The sequence below is a fragment of the Heterocephalus glaber genome, unplaced genomic scaffold (genome assembly GCF_053883595.1).
Source record: "Heterocephalus glaber isolate CG9 unplaced genomic scaffold, H.glaber_assembly_v1.0 deba00001564, whole genome shotgun sequence".
Lineage (NCBI taxonomy): Eukaryota > Metazoa > Chordata > Mammalia > Rodentia > Bathyergidae > Heterocephalus > Heterocephalus glaber.
The window spans coordinates 12,203,178-12,219,613 of record NW_028258351.1 but is presented as its reverse complement, the minus strand read 5'-3'; the positions used below and the strand labels follow the sequence as shown (position 1 = coordinate 12,219,613).

At 37.8% G+C, this 16,436-nt stretch overlaps 1 protein-coding gene across 9 annotated transcripts in view; it reads right to left on the bottom strand.

Moving 5' to 3' along the window:
• Nucleotides 1–3,017: 3,017 nt before the first annotated feature.
• The window catches only part of Gosr1 (golgi SNAP receptor complex member 1), a 48,613-nt gene continuing 35,194 nt past the window's right edge, over nucleotides 3,018–16,436 (bottom strand). For 2 of the 9 annotated variants that reach the window (XM_004857089.4, XM_004857090.4), the window contains exons 7-9: nucleotides 15,732–15,761; nucleotides 11,122–11,204; nucleotides 3,018–6,841 (exon numbers count right to left, since the gene is read on the bottom strand). In XM_004857089.4, coding sequence (XP_004857146.1) covers nucleotides 6,717–6,841; nucleotides 11,122–11,204; nucleotides 15,732–15,761 — 238 coding nt within the window. In that variant the 3' untranslated portion in view covers nucleotides 3,018–6,716. The other 7 variants (XM_087191585.1, XM_087191583.1, XM_087191584.1 and 4 more) reach the window with 7 other exon arrangements.

The following is a 16,436-nucleotide window of genomic DNA, read 5'->3' as shown; positions in this document are numbered from 1 at the left end:
TAAATCCCCGGCCCAAGCTTCATTTTTTTTCCAGTGCCCAGGGAACCCTGCTTATCATTCATGAGGGATGAGACTGGTTAGGTCTAGGGCAGCTACTGCTATCAGAACCTTGTGAATTTGATCAAAATATTTCATCTCTTAGGTTTGTTTTCTCATCTGTGAAAGAAGAAATTTACCTTCATTGAATGGAGGATTTTGTGTGTTTTTATGTACATATTAAGAAACATGAAGGGCATACATTTTTCAGTGAACTCTTCAACAACATATAGCTCTAGACACTAGGGAGCTGCTGATACTCTGTAGTAATGATGACGGGCCGTAGGCTGTTAGGCAAGCTAAGCTGGGCCCCTGTGTGCAGGGTGGTATCAAGGGCAGTTAGAGGAGAGGTGGGACATCTGCTTACAGCAGCTACTACAGTCAGGTAATGATGAATGCACCTAACTTGTGGGACATGCAATGGGGAACAGGAACAGGGAGGGAAATGGACAGGACTGAGGACCTATTCCAGGGTGAAAAACACAAAGTGCCACATTCATTTACAGATAACTTAACACTTCTAGGGAAATGACTGTTTTAAGCCTCGCCTTCCTGGCACTAGATTAAAAGTGGCTGCCAACTATATTTGCCTGCTTTTCCTTGCGCTGTAGGCAGTTTCTGTAAAAGACTAGATGTTTGGAAATATCTAAAGAAATGTACTAGTTAAGAAGAGGGCCAGGGATTTAGCTCAGTGGTTTCGCCGCCTGCCTTGCAAGCACAAGGACCCAAGTTTGATCCCCGGTACCAAAAAAAAAAAAAAAAAAGAAGTGATTATTTCCTAAAAGCTTTCTCTCTCAAAGGAGAAAACTGATACGCTAGAAGAGGTTAACAGATAAAACACCTATTTCAGAGGGCTAGAATACCTTTAAGTGATCTCTGATATTTCTCTTTAAAAAGTTAGATTTCTTTCTTTTTTTTTTTTTATACCAGGGATTGAACTTGGGACCTTGCGCTTTCGAGGCAGATGCCAGAACCACTGAGCTAAATCCCTGGCCAAAAAAGTTAGATTTCTTAGCACCCAGTCTTCTGAGCTTTTTAAGTGTCTTTGGAGGGTTAATAATAAAAACAAGCTTTAGGTCCAGGGATTTAGCTCAGTGGTTCCGGCACCTGCCTCACAAGCAGAAGGACCCAAGTTTGATCCCTGGTATATAAAAAAAAAAAAAAATGCTTTGCAAGCTGAGCAGATAGGCTGAGCCAGGAAAGCTTAGTCAAGGTGAGCAGAGCAGAAATCATCAGGTCAGAGTGTGTTTGTTCTTCTCTGCTCCAACTCAGCCACTGGTATTGTGCTTTAGGAAGAAGATACTTTTCTCCTGGCTTTTAGACAAACATTTTCAGTAGGAATCTCTACTTGTAGGCATCTCTGACATTAGGTAAGGGGGAGCTGGGCAGAGCAGAAAGGGCAAATCAAGTAGGAGTAGCAGCCCGACAAGAGGTGTGGATGGCACCAACTGGAGATCTGTGGTGACAGCTTCACCCGGCCTGGCCCCAGTACTTGCCAGAAAGAACTCTGAGGTTCTAAATTAGAGGTTATGAAGAGGTGGGTAGGAAGTTTAGTCCAAAGTAAAGATATTTCAAATACATTTTTATAACCTTAATGCATTAATCCATTACTCCTCATAAAGAACTCTATAACTCACAAACAAGTCCTCTTTTTAAGCACTTGGCTAACAGTATTCCTTAAAAATAATCAAGCCATAAGGCTTTAAGCAAATTCTAGATGATCTTTTAAATTAAAATATATTTTGTGGAACCAGCATGAGATTTAGCATCAAAGAGCCCTCAAGGGCTGGGGATGTAACTCAGTGGCAGAGTGCGTTCCCAGTATGAGTGAGGCTCTGGGTTCAATCCCCAGCACTACAAAAGGCCCCCAAGACTCAAATTCCTACTTTAATATTTATCCTGTTATTCTGAGAAGTTTCTTAACCTCTTTGGTCTGTACTTTTTTTTGGGTTTTTTTGGTACTGGGGATCAAACTCAGGACCTTGCACTTGCGAGGCAGATGGCAGAATCAGAGCTAAATCCCCGGCCCACCCCTTTGGTCTTGTTCCCTCATCTGTAAAATGGGAAGGCTACCTCACTAAATAGTATCGGATTATTTGTATGTCTACATGGATGTGTGCACACATACAGGGCAGGGCACATGGGGTAGCCAGGTCAGGATCCCCAAGAACAGGCAGTACCTTGGAAGCCACATTGGTGGCTGGGAGGATAAAGCTGGGGTGCTGAGAAAGGTAGAAAATAGTGTGGTTAGACAAAAAAGGACGAAGAGTGGGGTGGGAAATAACTGCCAGTGGATACAGGGTTTCTTTCTGATGACAGAAAGTGGTGCCATTTGCACAACAAATATACTAAAATCCATTAGTGTCTTGAAAAGGGTAAATTTTATGGTACATAAACCATCTCTTGATATCCTTTTTTTTTGGTGCTGGGGATTGAACTCAGGACCTTCTGCTTGCAAGGCAGGCATAGTGCCATTGAGCTAAATCCCTGGCCCATGTCTTGATGTCTTGTAATTTACTTATTTTGTAGTACTGGCATCAAACCCAAGGCCCTGGGCATGCTAGGCAAGTACCATTGAGCTACATCACCAAGCCCTATGTTGTTATTTTAAAAAGGGATTGCAGAATATATGAATAAGAACATCTGGTGAGGTGGAGAATCAAGTACTGATTTATAGGACAAGTCATTAAGGAGGCAAAGAACCTGTTTTTTTGGCCAAATCGTACAATTTTAGACTTCTATCATATCTCCTCTCCAAGTTGATAGAAAGATTTTCCTTCACTCCTTAGGTTAAAATATTGATGGATTGCTCCTAAGATGGGTTTCTGAACATTGAGTAAGTTTTTCAGTACCTGTATTGTTTCCTTCTGGATTTTAAGACATCATGAGAAATATTTATCAACACCAAACATTTCATACTCACTGTTCCCAAACTGCCTCAGTGGTTACTGTTCCAACACAAATAATCATAGGCACAGCCATTCAGATATTTAATTTATTATTAAATTACATAACAAAGCTTTTTCTATAGTCAGAAAATGCACATTTAGATGAGAACAAAAATTAAGTACAAACACAACAAAATTGGTCCCAAGAAACTATTTTAAAAGCAAAAAATTAGAAAGTGCATTTGGAAAAGAATAGATTTTTAAAAAGTTCATACTGGCATTTTTCATGAGGATACATCTTCCACTAGTGTAAAATGTGACTGGAATTAATTTTCCCCTCTTACGAGCTAATAGGGTGGGCACTGATGCAAATAATTTGATAATTTAGGTTAGGTACAAAGAAAATGACAAAGATCGCTTAGGACATGGCTCAGCTTTGTCTCTGCTTCTTACTCAATGAAAATCCTTAAAATTCACTTGTTCCTTCCTCATTTTTCCTCCTATGACACTTAAGGGTATGTAGGAATAAACAAGTATAAAGGAATAATTAAAATTAGTTTATTAAGACCATAATGAAAAGTTCTGCATCTTTTTTGGGGGTGAGGTGGGGCAGGAATTGAACTCAGGGCCTCAGGTTTGCCAGGCAGGCGCTGTACCACTGAGCTACATCCCCGGCCCCTGTTCTGCATCTTTGGAAGCCAGGGTAAATAACCCTTAACCTAAAAGGAGAATGGAACACAGTCATCGTAATTTGAGTAGAATCCATTTGTTATTTAGGGTTAGGGTTAGGGTAATCTCCAGCCCCGAAAGTCCTTTTTAACATCAGAAAAATAAAAGGTGAGCAATGCGGGTTACAGGGAGTCCTTCAGTATCATTAACAGTAATAATAAAGAATGTGGAGATTGCGAGGAAGGATAACCTATTGCACTTGGATATCTGGGCTTGAATTTGAAGAATAGATTAAACACTTTTACTAAGGTCATCAGTACACATTAAAACAAAATCTTAGAAACATACCATTTGGGGGCCTGGGGATTTAGCTCAGTGGTTCTGCAGCCTGCCTTGCAAGTGCAAGGCCCCAAGTTCGATTCCCAGCACCAAAAAAAAAAAAAAAAAAAAAAGAAACATACCATTTGGAGCCAGGCAGTGGCACAAACTGGTAGTCTCAGCTACCTGAAAAAGCTGAGGCAGAAAGATATTTCAGACTAGCCTGGGAAACCTAGTGAGATGCCATCTCAAAAAAAAAAAAAAAAAAGACATTGAATGCTGTATTCACATTTTCAGTGAAAAAGAAGAGTTTTGAATAGCCACTAAAAAGATCCAAAAAGGAAAGATTTATTATGTAAGACAATGACTAAAGGAGCATAACTTCCCTAAGAGACAACATTTCATTGGGACTAGAAACAGAAAATTCCTCTGACCTCTGGGCTCAGCCTCAACATTCCTAGCTTTGACTGGCTTTAACAAGTAATAAACTGCTGGCTTTTGAACCTAGCAACTGGTCTGGAAGAAAGATAACAAAAAAGGGAAGAAAACCAAGGTGATTTTTAAAAAAGTTAACTGGCACAAAACTGAAACTCAAATCAACAGTCACAGGATCCAAATTAAGTCCTTTCCATTAAAGGGCACATCACTTCCTTTCTGCAAGGGGAAGGGAAGAACAGTCTCTTAATCATCTCCTACTCTCTAGCTATGGGGTGAGGGGCACCTCACTATGGGTAAGAGTACTGGGAGGTCAGTCAGACCTATCTGACTGCAACATTTACACCAAGCCTTTTCAACTTCCTTGGAAGAACTGGTTTCTTTATTTTCATAAAGAAAATAACCAATAATAATTCTATTATTTCACATGAGCACAGCCCTCCTGGGGAGGCTTATCAGCCACCAACACTGTTTCTTTGCTTGGCTGTAGCAAGCTAGATTACTCTCACAATATCAGCTTTAATAAACAAACTAAGTAATCAGACCAGTAAAAAAGACTGGTAGTATAATTAAATAAATAACTTTATTTATGATACTTCAGATTTTATAAATGCCAACTACATAGCAACCAAAGTCCCATAAATTCTAGCTGAGGCACAATCACCAATCAAGGCCCTTTGAAAAATCAAAGATAATAGTATCGGGGGGAGAGAAGTTTTGTTCTCTCAAGAGAATTCAATAAATGAACTTACTTCCTTGATCCTTTAAGGTTCACATTAGGAAAACTTAATTTTCTTTTAAGGGGATTTCCAGGTAATAAAATGATCATCAACCCATATTTAGAAAAATAAACCCCATAGTTAAGAAAAATATATCAAATGCCCTTCATACCCAGAATGTAATAAAACTTTGACAACAGAACGACGAACTGCTCCATCCCAGACTAGTGTTAGTCTTCTCATCATGTAGCAAATCATGCCCCTCTGAACAACAGCACCTATACACGATGCTGTAGTGAAGAATTTATCCTTTTATTCCCTGTGGCAGTCTGAGGCAAGTCCTATAAATACCATAGTCAACTCCAATGGAGAATAGCAGCTTTTTCTTTTGGTGAGGAGTAGGGGTATAAGAAGTCTTTAAAATACCCCGTGTTTCAGTAAGGTAAGTAATGAATTTTCAATAACAGGAACGGTTAAACCTGAAAAAAATTATGGGGGGTAGTTTATTGTCACTATCCAGAGATGGTAATAGAAGACAGGTGCACAAATAGATTGTGATAGGCACCTTCAATAGTCAAACTGTTCTCTGGAGATTTGGAAAAGTTTAACAGGTTTGGAATAGATTTTCACAGAACACAGATCATTAGATCTGGTTCTTAAGCTTTTGCTCCAAAGCTGTTGAGCATTTACATATGAAATTATCTAGATAGTGACTCCTTAATGTCTTTTTAGACTTATTGAATAGAATCTCACTGAAAATTGAGCAGTCCTCACCCTCAGTAACCAGTGCTAATCCTGACATGATAAGGAACCGTTGAGTGTACTGACAGACATTGGCTATTAGTTTTTTTCTCATGGTAGAACTTAGATTTCATCATCCTGTAGTAGCAAATATTAATCCAATGGAATAAAAAAAATTAAAATGACTAGTTTCTTAAATAAAAGAAAAAGAGGCCTGTCCTTCTTGATATTTTTCTAGCAATAGAAAAGTTAACCCCAGTGTACTTGTAATTTTAAAAAAGAAAAGAAAAAGACAAATAATTTTTTTTGCAGTATTCTGTTTTAGATAACTCAAAACATGTTAAATTAAAGAAGGCTTATCAGCATCTCAAAGATTTTGTGAAAAATGAAATTTTCCTTGACTACGAAAAGAGTTGAGAACATCAAGTAGAAAAATCTATCAAGGTAATCAAGAAAGGACTTGCGATTTTTCATCATAGGTGTTAAATAAAAGGACAAGAATTATTTTTATTCACATCCCAATCTGCTGGCTGAAAGAAAGACTCTTTGGATAGTATAGAGAAACCTGGTATTCTGAAGAGTCCAGCTCTGGCTTGTCATCAGGCCTCAACACTATCACTGAAGCACAGAAACTCTTGTTTTTGACTGCTTTACTCACCTCCTAAGGAGACAAAAGCAACTGAAACTTTTTTTGTTGTTTTTAAACTAAAAACAGGAAAATGTGTGTTATAAAAGACAGCACAGAAAAACTGGCTTCAGCTCAATCCATGTCATAAAGCCATCACTATCAGTTTTGAATTCATCTGGCTGGTCAGGGTAATTTTCAGGGCAGTCAACTTCTTCCTTCTTTTCCTTATTCCAGGTCAGGGCGTGAAACTGGTGGTTGTCAAGAGTTCCTGGAGAGGTCCCATCAATGGAAAGCATACAGCAGCAATAGGATGGTACAGATACCAATTACACCACCTAGGATGAGTGAGTCTCGCCGCTTCCTAAGGTTGATCCTCTGGATTAGGCTGTTCACAGCAGGAAAACGATCTTTGGGAAATCTTTATTAAGGTCATATTTGAAAGAAACCTCTTTAGTGAGAAGTCATAGGAATTATAAATATAGCAACGGGTGGAGTCCAGAAACAATAACTAATGGAAAGATACAGGAAGAAAATTATACTGAGGAAGTCTTTGGTAAACACCCTTTCCCAAACTGGGACAAATTCAAGTCTCCCAGTCTTGTGTATAGTATACAAAGAATAATGATGAGAAGAAAAAAAATTAATAAAGAGAGAAGAGAAAATACTGATGATAGTACCAATGTGTTGAGAGATTTGTCAAGCTTCAGATCAGGGTGGGAGCCAGTGTGGTTAGGAAGGCATAGCACAGCCAGCTCTTATCTTGCTCCCTCATCCTGTTTTTCTCCTTGCCTTCTTATCCTAACCTTCTCCCCTATTCCCTATTTCTCCCCCTTTGCTTTTTCCCTCCCATCTCTCAGGAGACAAGAGATTTCTGCTTCAGAGTTTTGAGGAAAATCTGATCCTCTTTCTCATAGAGAAATAATTCTTGGATTGAGTTAATTGGGAACCAACTCTAGGGCCTATGTACTTAGGTACTGATGAATTATTTAAATTAAAAATTTTTTTTTTTTTGGTACTGGGGATTGAGCTCGGGTCCTTGAGCTTGTGCAGCAAGCGGTGAAACCACTGAGCTAAATCCCTGGCCCTAAATTTTAAAATTTACTTTGCAGAAGTAGTCAGGATACAGTGGGAAAGTAGGATCCTATTAGCGAACATGAAAAAAAAAAGCTAAGTTAGGAAAAATTCAATTTTAGGAGTATTATAACGATCATGACTATATTGTACTGTGTATTTCAAGATATCTTCATACTCTTCTACAGATTTCTTTGTGTGTCTGGCATTCATTTCTGAAAATACACCTGCAGGTGCATCCTCTTTTTTTTTTTTGTACTGCGGATCGAACTCAGGACCTTGTGCCTATGAGGCAGGCGAGGGGCCACTGAGCTAAATCCAAAGCCCTGCATCCTCTTTGATAACAGAAAAAAATCAAGTTCAGGAAAACCAACGATAAAACCACCAAGGATATCAGAGAGCTGGACTAGTCTCCCTTCCCTGAGAATCTTCACTGCATTTTTCTGTAACAAAATGCAGATCAGGGACATTCATTATTCATTTATAATATTCTAAATATTGTAGGATCATATCTTCTTCTAATCTTGGATTTTCCCCACACTTAGAATACATACTGCAGGGCCGGGGATTTAGCTCAGTGGTTCTGCCGCCTGCCTTGAAAGTGCAAGGTCCCGAGTTCGATCCCTGGTACCAAAAACAAAACAAAACAAAAAAAGAATACATACTGCAGACATTAGTGTATTTTTTGAATTAATTAAAAACAACAGGACTAATAGAAACAGTTCTAAAAATGTGGATCATAAATCAAGTATTGATGTAAGTCGATCCCTGGTGCCAAAAAAAAAAAAAGTATTGATGTAAGAGACAAAAACTCTTGGCAAGGTAAAAATCTCACATACAGAAAATGCTTAATCTTTTCTTGCTTAGTAAGAGGAGACTATACATAAACTTTTGGCATCAGAAAACCCCATCTATGGTGGATATAGCTTGTCTGATTTACCTTTATGGAACCACCACCCTTCTTCCCTTCTATAATAATCTAGTTCAGTAGCCGAAATATGATGGGCCTGACCTTGCCCTCCATTACCAGGAGTACACACAAACTCAGGATTGGTCAGCAAGAATATTCTACCCCTTGGCCAGTGACTAGGTTAGGAGTGGACAGTGACTCACACTGGGGCAACCACAATCCTCTTTGAGGTTTTTGTGACAGCTGTTAGAAAGAACACCCTTTTCTTTGCTCATAGTGTTTTGAGCTACTGTTATCAGCCATCTTTCTCATCCTGAGGAAAAAAGTAAGGTTAACAGTAAAAAGCTGAGGTAAGGGAAAGAAAGGAGAGAGAGAGAAAAGACAGATTCCTAATGATAAAATATGAGCCACTGAATCCAGTCACACCTTAAGCCAAATTCCACATCTGGATTTTACAGTTAAATGAAATATTAATCCTCTCCTTGTCTCCTTTAAGTCAATTTGAATTAGGTTTCTGTTACTATCTCTCTATGAAATCCTGACTAATACTTATTTTGTTTGATATTTTTGAACACTCATTCTTTTGGAATGATTAAATTCTTGAGTGGCGGGGATCTGTACTAGGCACCATACTGGACTCTGGGACACTGCCTTACCTTGGGACTTTGTCTTAAAATATAATTTTGTTTTGTTTTGGTACTGGAGATTGAACTCGGGACCTTGCGCTTTTCGAGGCAGGCGCTGGAACCACTGAGCTAAATCCCTAGCCCCTTAAAATATAATTTTTAAAAAAGGTCTGGGGCTGGGTATGACAGAACATACATATAATCCCAGCACTCTGTGAGACTGAAGCAGAAGGACTGAAGGTTCAAATCCACCCTGGGCCAAGGTAGGGGACAGCCTGGGGATGTAGCTCAGTACTCTCTGTATTCAATCCCTGGAATACCAAGAAGGGAGAGAAAGGGAGGGAGGGGAAAAGGGAAGACAAGAGAGAGGGAGAGATGGAGGGAAGGAGGAAGGGAGGGAGGGAAGACAAGAAAGAGGTAGGGAGGGAGAGGGAGAGACATCTAGAGGGAGATACAGGGGGAGGGAGACATTGAAAACATTCAGTCTAGCAGGGGAAAAAATACCTCTAGTTCACAGTAGAGAAAAGGACACGAAGAATAGCAGGGACAAATTCTTATGCACAACTTGGAATGGCTTCAATTAGTATTTTATTTGTTTTATTTTGTTTTTTGGTACCTGGGATTGAACTTGGGACCTTGTGCTTTTAAGGCAGGCAGAAGAACCACTGAGCTAAATCCCCAGCCCTCAATTAGTATTTTAAATGACCCAGCTATCCAACCTCCACTTCTATTTCAAAGTTTCAATGGTTTCACAAAATATAAATTCTTATACTGTATTCACTAAGTAGTCTTTGTTCTTTTTTTTTTTTTTTTTTGGTACCGGGGGATGGAACTCAAAACCTTGCACTTTTGAGGCAGGCGCGGTGCCAGTAAGTTAAATCCCTGGCCCAGTAGTATTTGTTCTTGCCAGTGACCAAGTTCATAGTTTTTAAAAGCCTGATTTCACAGGAACTTAAAATCTGAATCTCTCTTGCTCTGGACCTGGCCCAAGTCACTTTTACGAGCCTAATTCTTTATCTGCTAAACAACAATAATAATTTCTACATCCTCTCTTTTGCAGTGATGATAAAGTGACATAGTGACATATTGCATATAACAGTTCTCTGTGGGGCGGGGATTTAGCTCAGTGGTTCCACCGCCTGCCTTGCAAGCACAAGGACCCGAGTTCAATCCCCGATACCAGAAAAAAAAAAAAAAAAATCCAACAACAAAAAACAGTACTCTGTAAGCTACATAGCAGTATACAAGCTATACATAATTTTGGATATCTGGCTTTATACTAGGTAACAAGGCAAGAACAAAATTTACAAATGATTGGAAAATACTAACAAACTCCAGGGTATTTTTTTTTCCTTAGACAAAGGAGGCATCAAACTAAAAGTAACCTTTAATTACTTAGGATCAGAAGATACTCAACTTTTGAAAATTATAGGTCCTTCCTCTCATAGTAGTTGCAGACGAAAGCTTTTTTTTCCTAAAGCTTTTCCCCTTTTTTCCTTCATCTTCCCAGAGACTAAATAAAATTCTTCAGAATGGCCAGCTTATTAGTTTCCTTGGTGGGCCTCTTGGAAGTACTACTATTCTTGGAAGTACTACTAATCTTAATATTTAAACTGGGAAACTGAAAGGCTAAAAGGTCGCAACAAACAATGAATCTATCCTGGAATTCACCTTGTGCTTCTCATCTATGTATATGGCTTCTTCCTTCCTGCTTCCTTCTAAGTATTTGTCACTAACTTGTTCTCCAAACTGGAAAAATAAAGAGCACATAATTTATGATGTTCAGGTAAAACAATATACAGAGGATTCAGAGCTATTAAGTATAAAATAATTTTGTGAATAATTTTAAAATTCACCCCCCCGCCATATCTACTGGTATTAAACCTCCAATGTGGAGTCTTCCAGAAATGGTACTAAACAGCATGAACTTTCACAAAGTAGGAAGCATTCATATGTAATTACTGGGGGGCTTTACTGCTACAGATGCTCAGTACCTTCCCCCACCCCTCCACTACAGAAAAGAACAGGCACATACATACCACACACCCCAACACAGACTTCAAATTTTCAAAAAGGATACTGGCCAAAGTGTTCATTTTGCTGTGAATTGACTTCAACATTCCTCTCTGTGAAGTCATATTTTCTTTTGTTGCCATAGCAATGCTTCAAGAGGGAACAAAAAACCAAATTGGCATTTGAGAGTACTCTGAACACAGCACTCATCATCCTCTACAACTATAGTGTGCAATATCATCTTGAAAAGATCACGCAGGATAATGGAGAGAAAAGCACCTTCCAAGCCATCTTCTTATTGTCCTTTTTTTGAATGACCTCACTGCTACCAACAATATCTTTTTTTTTCCTCTCCTGTACCAGGGATCAAACTCAGAACCTTACACTTGCGAGGTAGGTTGCGGTACCACTGAGCTAAATCCCTGGCCCAACAATATCTTTTTGTATAAGCCACTAGGCCATTTTCTATGTTTTCTTCAAAAAAACAAATGTTACCAAATAAAGCACATACTACAAAAGCTTCTTAAGCTAGTTTTAAAAGGACTCAGCTATTAAAATATTCTTAATCAGGAAAAACTGTTGAGAGGGAAGTAGAGAATTACAACCATAAAAATAAAACCAAAAAACATATATTCATTATATAACCAGTTTTCAATTTATGAGCAAATTCTGTTTCAAAATTTTACTTAAGAATCAATAGCAGACAGCAGATTTGGGGACACACATGCTGCATTACACTGTTTTTTTTGTTTTGAGACAGGGTCTTGCTAGGTAATTCAGGCTAGGATTGAACTCACTATGGAGCCTAGGCTGGGCTCAAACTCTCAGCCATCCTCCTGCCTTAACCTTCAGAGTGCTGGGATTATAGGCATGTGCCACCATGACCGGCTTACACTGGGTTTATATTAAACCAGCTGACAAAGGTCACAGATTTATTAAACATGACTAAAAAAAGGGGGAAAAAACACTTTGTAAAATGCAATCTTTTCATTTGACTTCTTCAATGTTCTGTTAAAAGAATGTGACTACTATTTATTTTCTACTGTTCTATCACCTTAGACATTAGAATCCTAGAGGGTAAGGTCAGTATTGATTTTGATATGTAACACACAGAGGAGTGCTTTAGATATTGACATTATAAAAGCTATAGACAATGGAATGCTGCAGAGGAATTCTGAAAATATCTGAAACATTAAAAAAAAAAAGCAAGCAATACAGATTGACATTCTGGGAAGATGGTGGTTATAGTACAAATTCCTTATCTCATCTCTGGCCTATTTTCTTCCATGAAGTAACACTAGAATAAAAGCAAACATGCTGGGGAAGGTCCATCTGAAACCCCAAGTTCCCTTGAGATCTCCTGGGAAGCAAGCCAGGTGGAGAGCTATACTTTTTCAAGTGAGGAGAGAAACAAGGGAAGGATGGCAGGGAAAGCTAGATTTTTCTTCAAGTCTTGAGAAAAGACCCAGGTTTTCTCACTTCTTAAGGAACCCAGACAGTAAAAGACTATGGATCTGCATGTACAGGACCTGCAGGGATGGACTGAATTGGGTGTACTCCCTGCAGCTGCGAAAGGTCTGATACAGACAGATTTATAGGCAGAGAATTTATAGTCTAGCAGCTGGTGAGATGCTCAGACCCTATGGGGAAAAACTGGTGGGTTATTCATTGCTTGAGTCTCTACTAGTGTGGCCACTCTAAGAGCTGATGAACATAATTTTGGACAGGCAAACCCTCAGAGAATAAACCACCAGGTATCTAACTGAAATGAGATGCTAGCGGGCATACTCTAAATAAATGGTAAATGAATTAAAACTTTAATTTCAAGATTTGAGCAGGCAAGAAGAAATAAAACTGTGTAAGGCAATATACATAAAAGGATATTGAAACATTTTAGAATAGTAAAACCATAAGAACAATAACAGAAATACAAAAAAAAAAAAAAAAAAAAAACCCAAAACCAAACCAAACAGAAAACATACAGCTGGGACTTTGGGGAAAAAAAACCCTGGATCTATGAAAGATATCTACAAGAAGGGCCAGAAAGATGTGTGTGGGCTTCTGGCCAAGGGGATGATCAGGTCAAAGAAGGCTGTGATTGAGTTCTATGCATTCAAAATGCACACAAACTCTGTGCCCATGGGGATGAAGAATCATCTGGAGGTCTTGCGAGTGGCCAGTTCCCTACATAAGAGCAGAGAATTGATGAAGAGCCACACAAAATCTCAAAGAACCCAGAACCCCAGGCTACCATGTGGGAACTGACCAATGCAATGATGAAGGCTGAGATCAGAGAAGAGATATCAGAGGACACTTTGGAAAGCATAAATGATCAGCAAGAAATGAAATAAGCAACAGAAATGGAAACCAACAAAATTCTGTTTGAAATTACAGCAGGGGCCTTGGGCAAGGCACCCTATTTAAAAATAGGTGTTATGGTCCTGTATATTCAAACTCAGATTAGGTAATCTGAGGCCAATCTTTGAACCATATATGCCTCTGTTTTTTAAACTATAACTCTATCTCCTGTGCATTTCAGCTCACAAGTGGGTGGAAATTAAAAAATAATTTCCACAAAGCACTTTGTATTCCTTGGAGAATGGACATTCATCATACATTAAGTTATTACCTTGTTGAATATGCATGATTTCCAGTACCACATAAAGTATATCTAGACATATTTTCCCATCTCATTCCATCATTTGAAGTTGAGCTAAGTGAAATATAGGCTATTATTTCAAGAGTCAGATACTTAGAGGCAAAATACAAACTCCAAATAATATATAATGCTTTAAAAATGAATAAATCATTGATGCGATTACTGGAACTTAAACTTTTTTACCTGTTCTGTGAACTAAACTCACACTTATTTTTTTAACAATAGATAATACTATGCAGTCAAAGATATATAAATTTATAAATATTAAGTTATTTTTTTCTATTCAGTTATTTTTAAAATTAATTTTATTGGTACACTTCAGATATGGATGATGATGACATTCATCATAGGGAATTTGTACCTGTACATAATGTACCTTGATTCTTTCTTTTCCCCCAATCCCCTCTCCTCCCTTTAATCCCTCTTCCCCCCATTTACAAAAGCTTTGTTTCCATTTTTCCTACTATTCTTTCTTTCCTCCTCTTTCCTTTCCCCCTCCCGCCAAGAATCAGTTGTTTTACATAAATTGATGTCAAACCTATATATGGTAGTGTATTTTAACAATGTCTCCAAAATGAAAAATTTTGACATATGAAATATGCAGAAATAATTATTACTTAAATTTAAATTTTACACTATCCATAAGCAACATAACTAGTTTTATGTTCAGAGAAATTTCACTTATGATACCTATCATATTTTGAAACAAAAGCTAATTTAAAATGAAAGACCCAACTAAGACATTGTTTAACCAGAAAAATAATAGTAGCAGTAATTCGGTGGTTCATTAGTCTTCCTATCCTTTGAGGTAGCCCAAATTTTTATACCTGTATTATAGGCCACCTTGTCCTAGAAAATCAGACAAGGGGAAGAGTAAATACAAAAGAAAAAATAAAAGTACTACAGGGAAACTTTAAGTATGTCATTCCTGGCAAAATGTGATGGGACCTTACGTACTCATGAGTTACTTCAGTTGACAAGTAGTTCTGTGAAGATTTTGTTTAGATGGAAGATACAATTCATGCAATTTAAACAAATCAGTGTCTAATGATCAATGCCAATCTCATGTATACTGAGAAGATTAAAGAAAATAGTGTGTGCAAAACACAGTATAGGACGTAGGCCCACAGTAAGAATATACACGTTTGTTTCCATGTTCTTCATTGTACCTTTCCCGAAAAGCTAAAGCATAAAGACCATACCTACATATTTTTTAGTATTATAAAATAGATATATAAAAATTGAAACTGGATAATTAAGGAATTCAACAAATGTTCCTTAATTTAAGCAAGAAACTAGTTCAATGTTATTACAATCAATACTAAATATCACTGTAAATTTTCTATAGCTGCTAGAACAGAGACGAAATCTAAATAAATGGTATAAATAAGACATTTATCAAATCATGTTTAAAACTGTTTTCCAGGGGCCGGATATTTAGCTCCGTGGTTCCAGCGCCTGCCTCGCAAGCACAAGGTCCCAAGTTTGATCCCCGGTACCAAAAAAAAAAAAGACTGTTTTCCATTAAAAATGACAATAAGATTGAAGCTGAAAATATCAAGTATGAATTAACTGAAAAAATTAACATAAATACAACAGGCTAATTCCAATAATTACAGAAATAAATGTTTGGGGCTTTAAATGTCTCTTATAAGGGAATGTCAGTAAAAATATATTACCATCTAATGAAATTCTCTCTCTCTCTTTTTTTTCTTTTCTGGTACCGGGGATTGAACTCAAGATTTTGCATTTATGAGGCAGGTGCAGCACCACTGAGCTTAATCCCTGGGCCATGAAATACTCATTTTGTTTTTTTTTGGGTACTGGGGATCGAACTCAGGACCTTGGGCTTGCAAGGCAAGTGGCAGCACCACTGAGCTAAATCCCCGGCCCTGAAATACTCATCTTTAAAGAGAGTGATTTGACTTCCACTCTAGTGAAAAGGATTAAACTGATGTGCTCATTAATGTATGTGCAAACAAGTATCAACGAAGTAAAACCAAAAAAATTATTCCTACCTTATTGTTTCTTCTATCAGACGATCTGAGCTGTAAATAAAAAGAAAATTCAAATCCTGAACACACAAACTTGCACTTAATTTTTCTACATTTACAGATAAGATTTTCAGCCACTTATATATACAAAAATACCTAATTTCTGAAGGCATCTGGAGAAAATTCTGGACTTTGAAATTAATTATGCATATAATATATAATTTATATTTTTGTGGTGTTCACATAGTAATAAGAAAACTGAGGCCTAGACACGGGGAGTAACTTGTCCAAGAGTCATATGGTTATCAGGCAGAGCCAGGATTCAAACTCAGCCTGACTTCAGTCTGAATTGGCTCTTGTTTCAATAAATAATAATTCTTGTTTTTTTTCTTCTTTCTCCATAATCAGTCCCAGTCTGTCCCCACCAGACTTTCATCCCTAATCTAGCAAGAATCACAAAAAGACCCTGTTAATAGGATGAAAAAACACATTACACACTGGGAGAAAATATTTGCAAACCACATACTTAACAAAGGATTAGTAACCTAGAATACTATGGTTTAAAAAAAACCCAGAAACAACAATCCAACTAGAAAATGGGCAAAAGACATGAAGATACATTTCACTGAAGAGAACAGGCAGATAGGAAATAAGTATATGTAAAGATGTTCAATATCACTAGCCGTTAGAGGAGAATTAAAACCACAATGACGCATCACTACATACCTA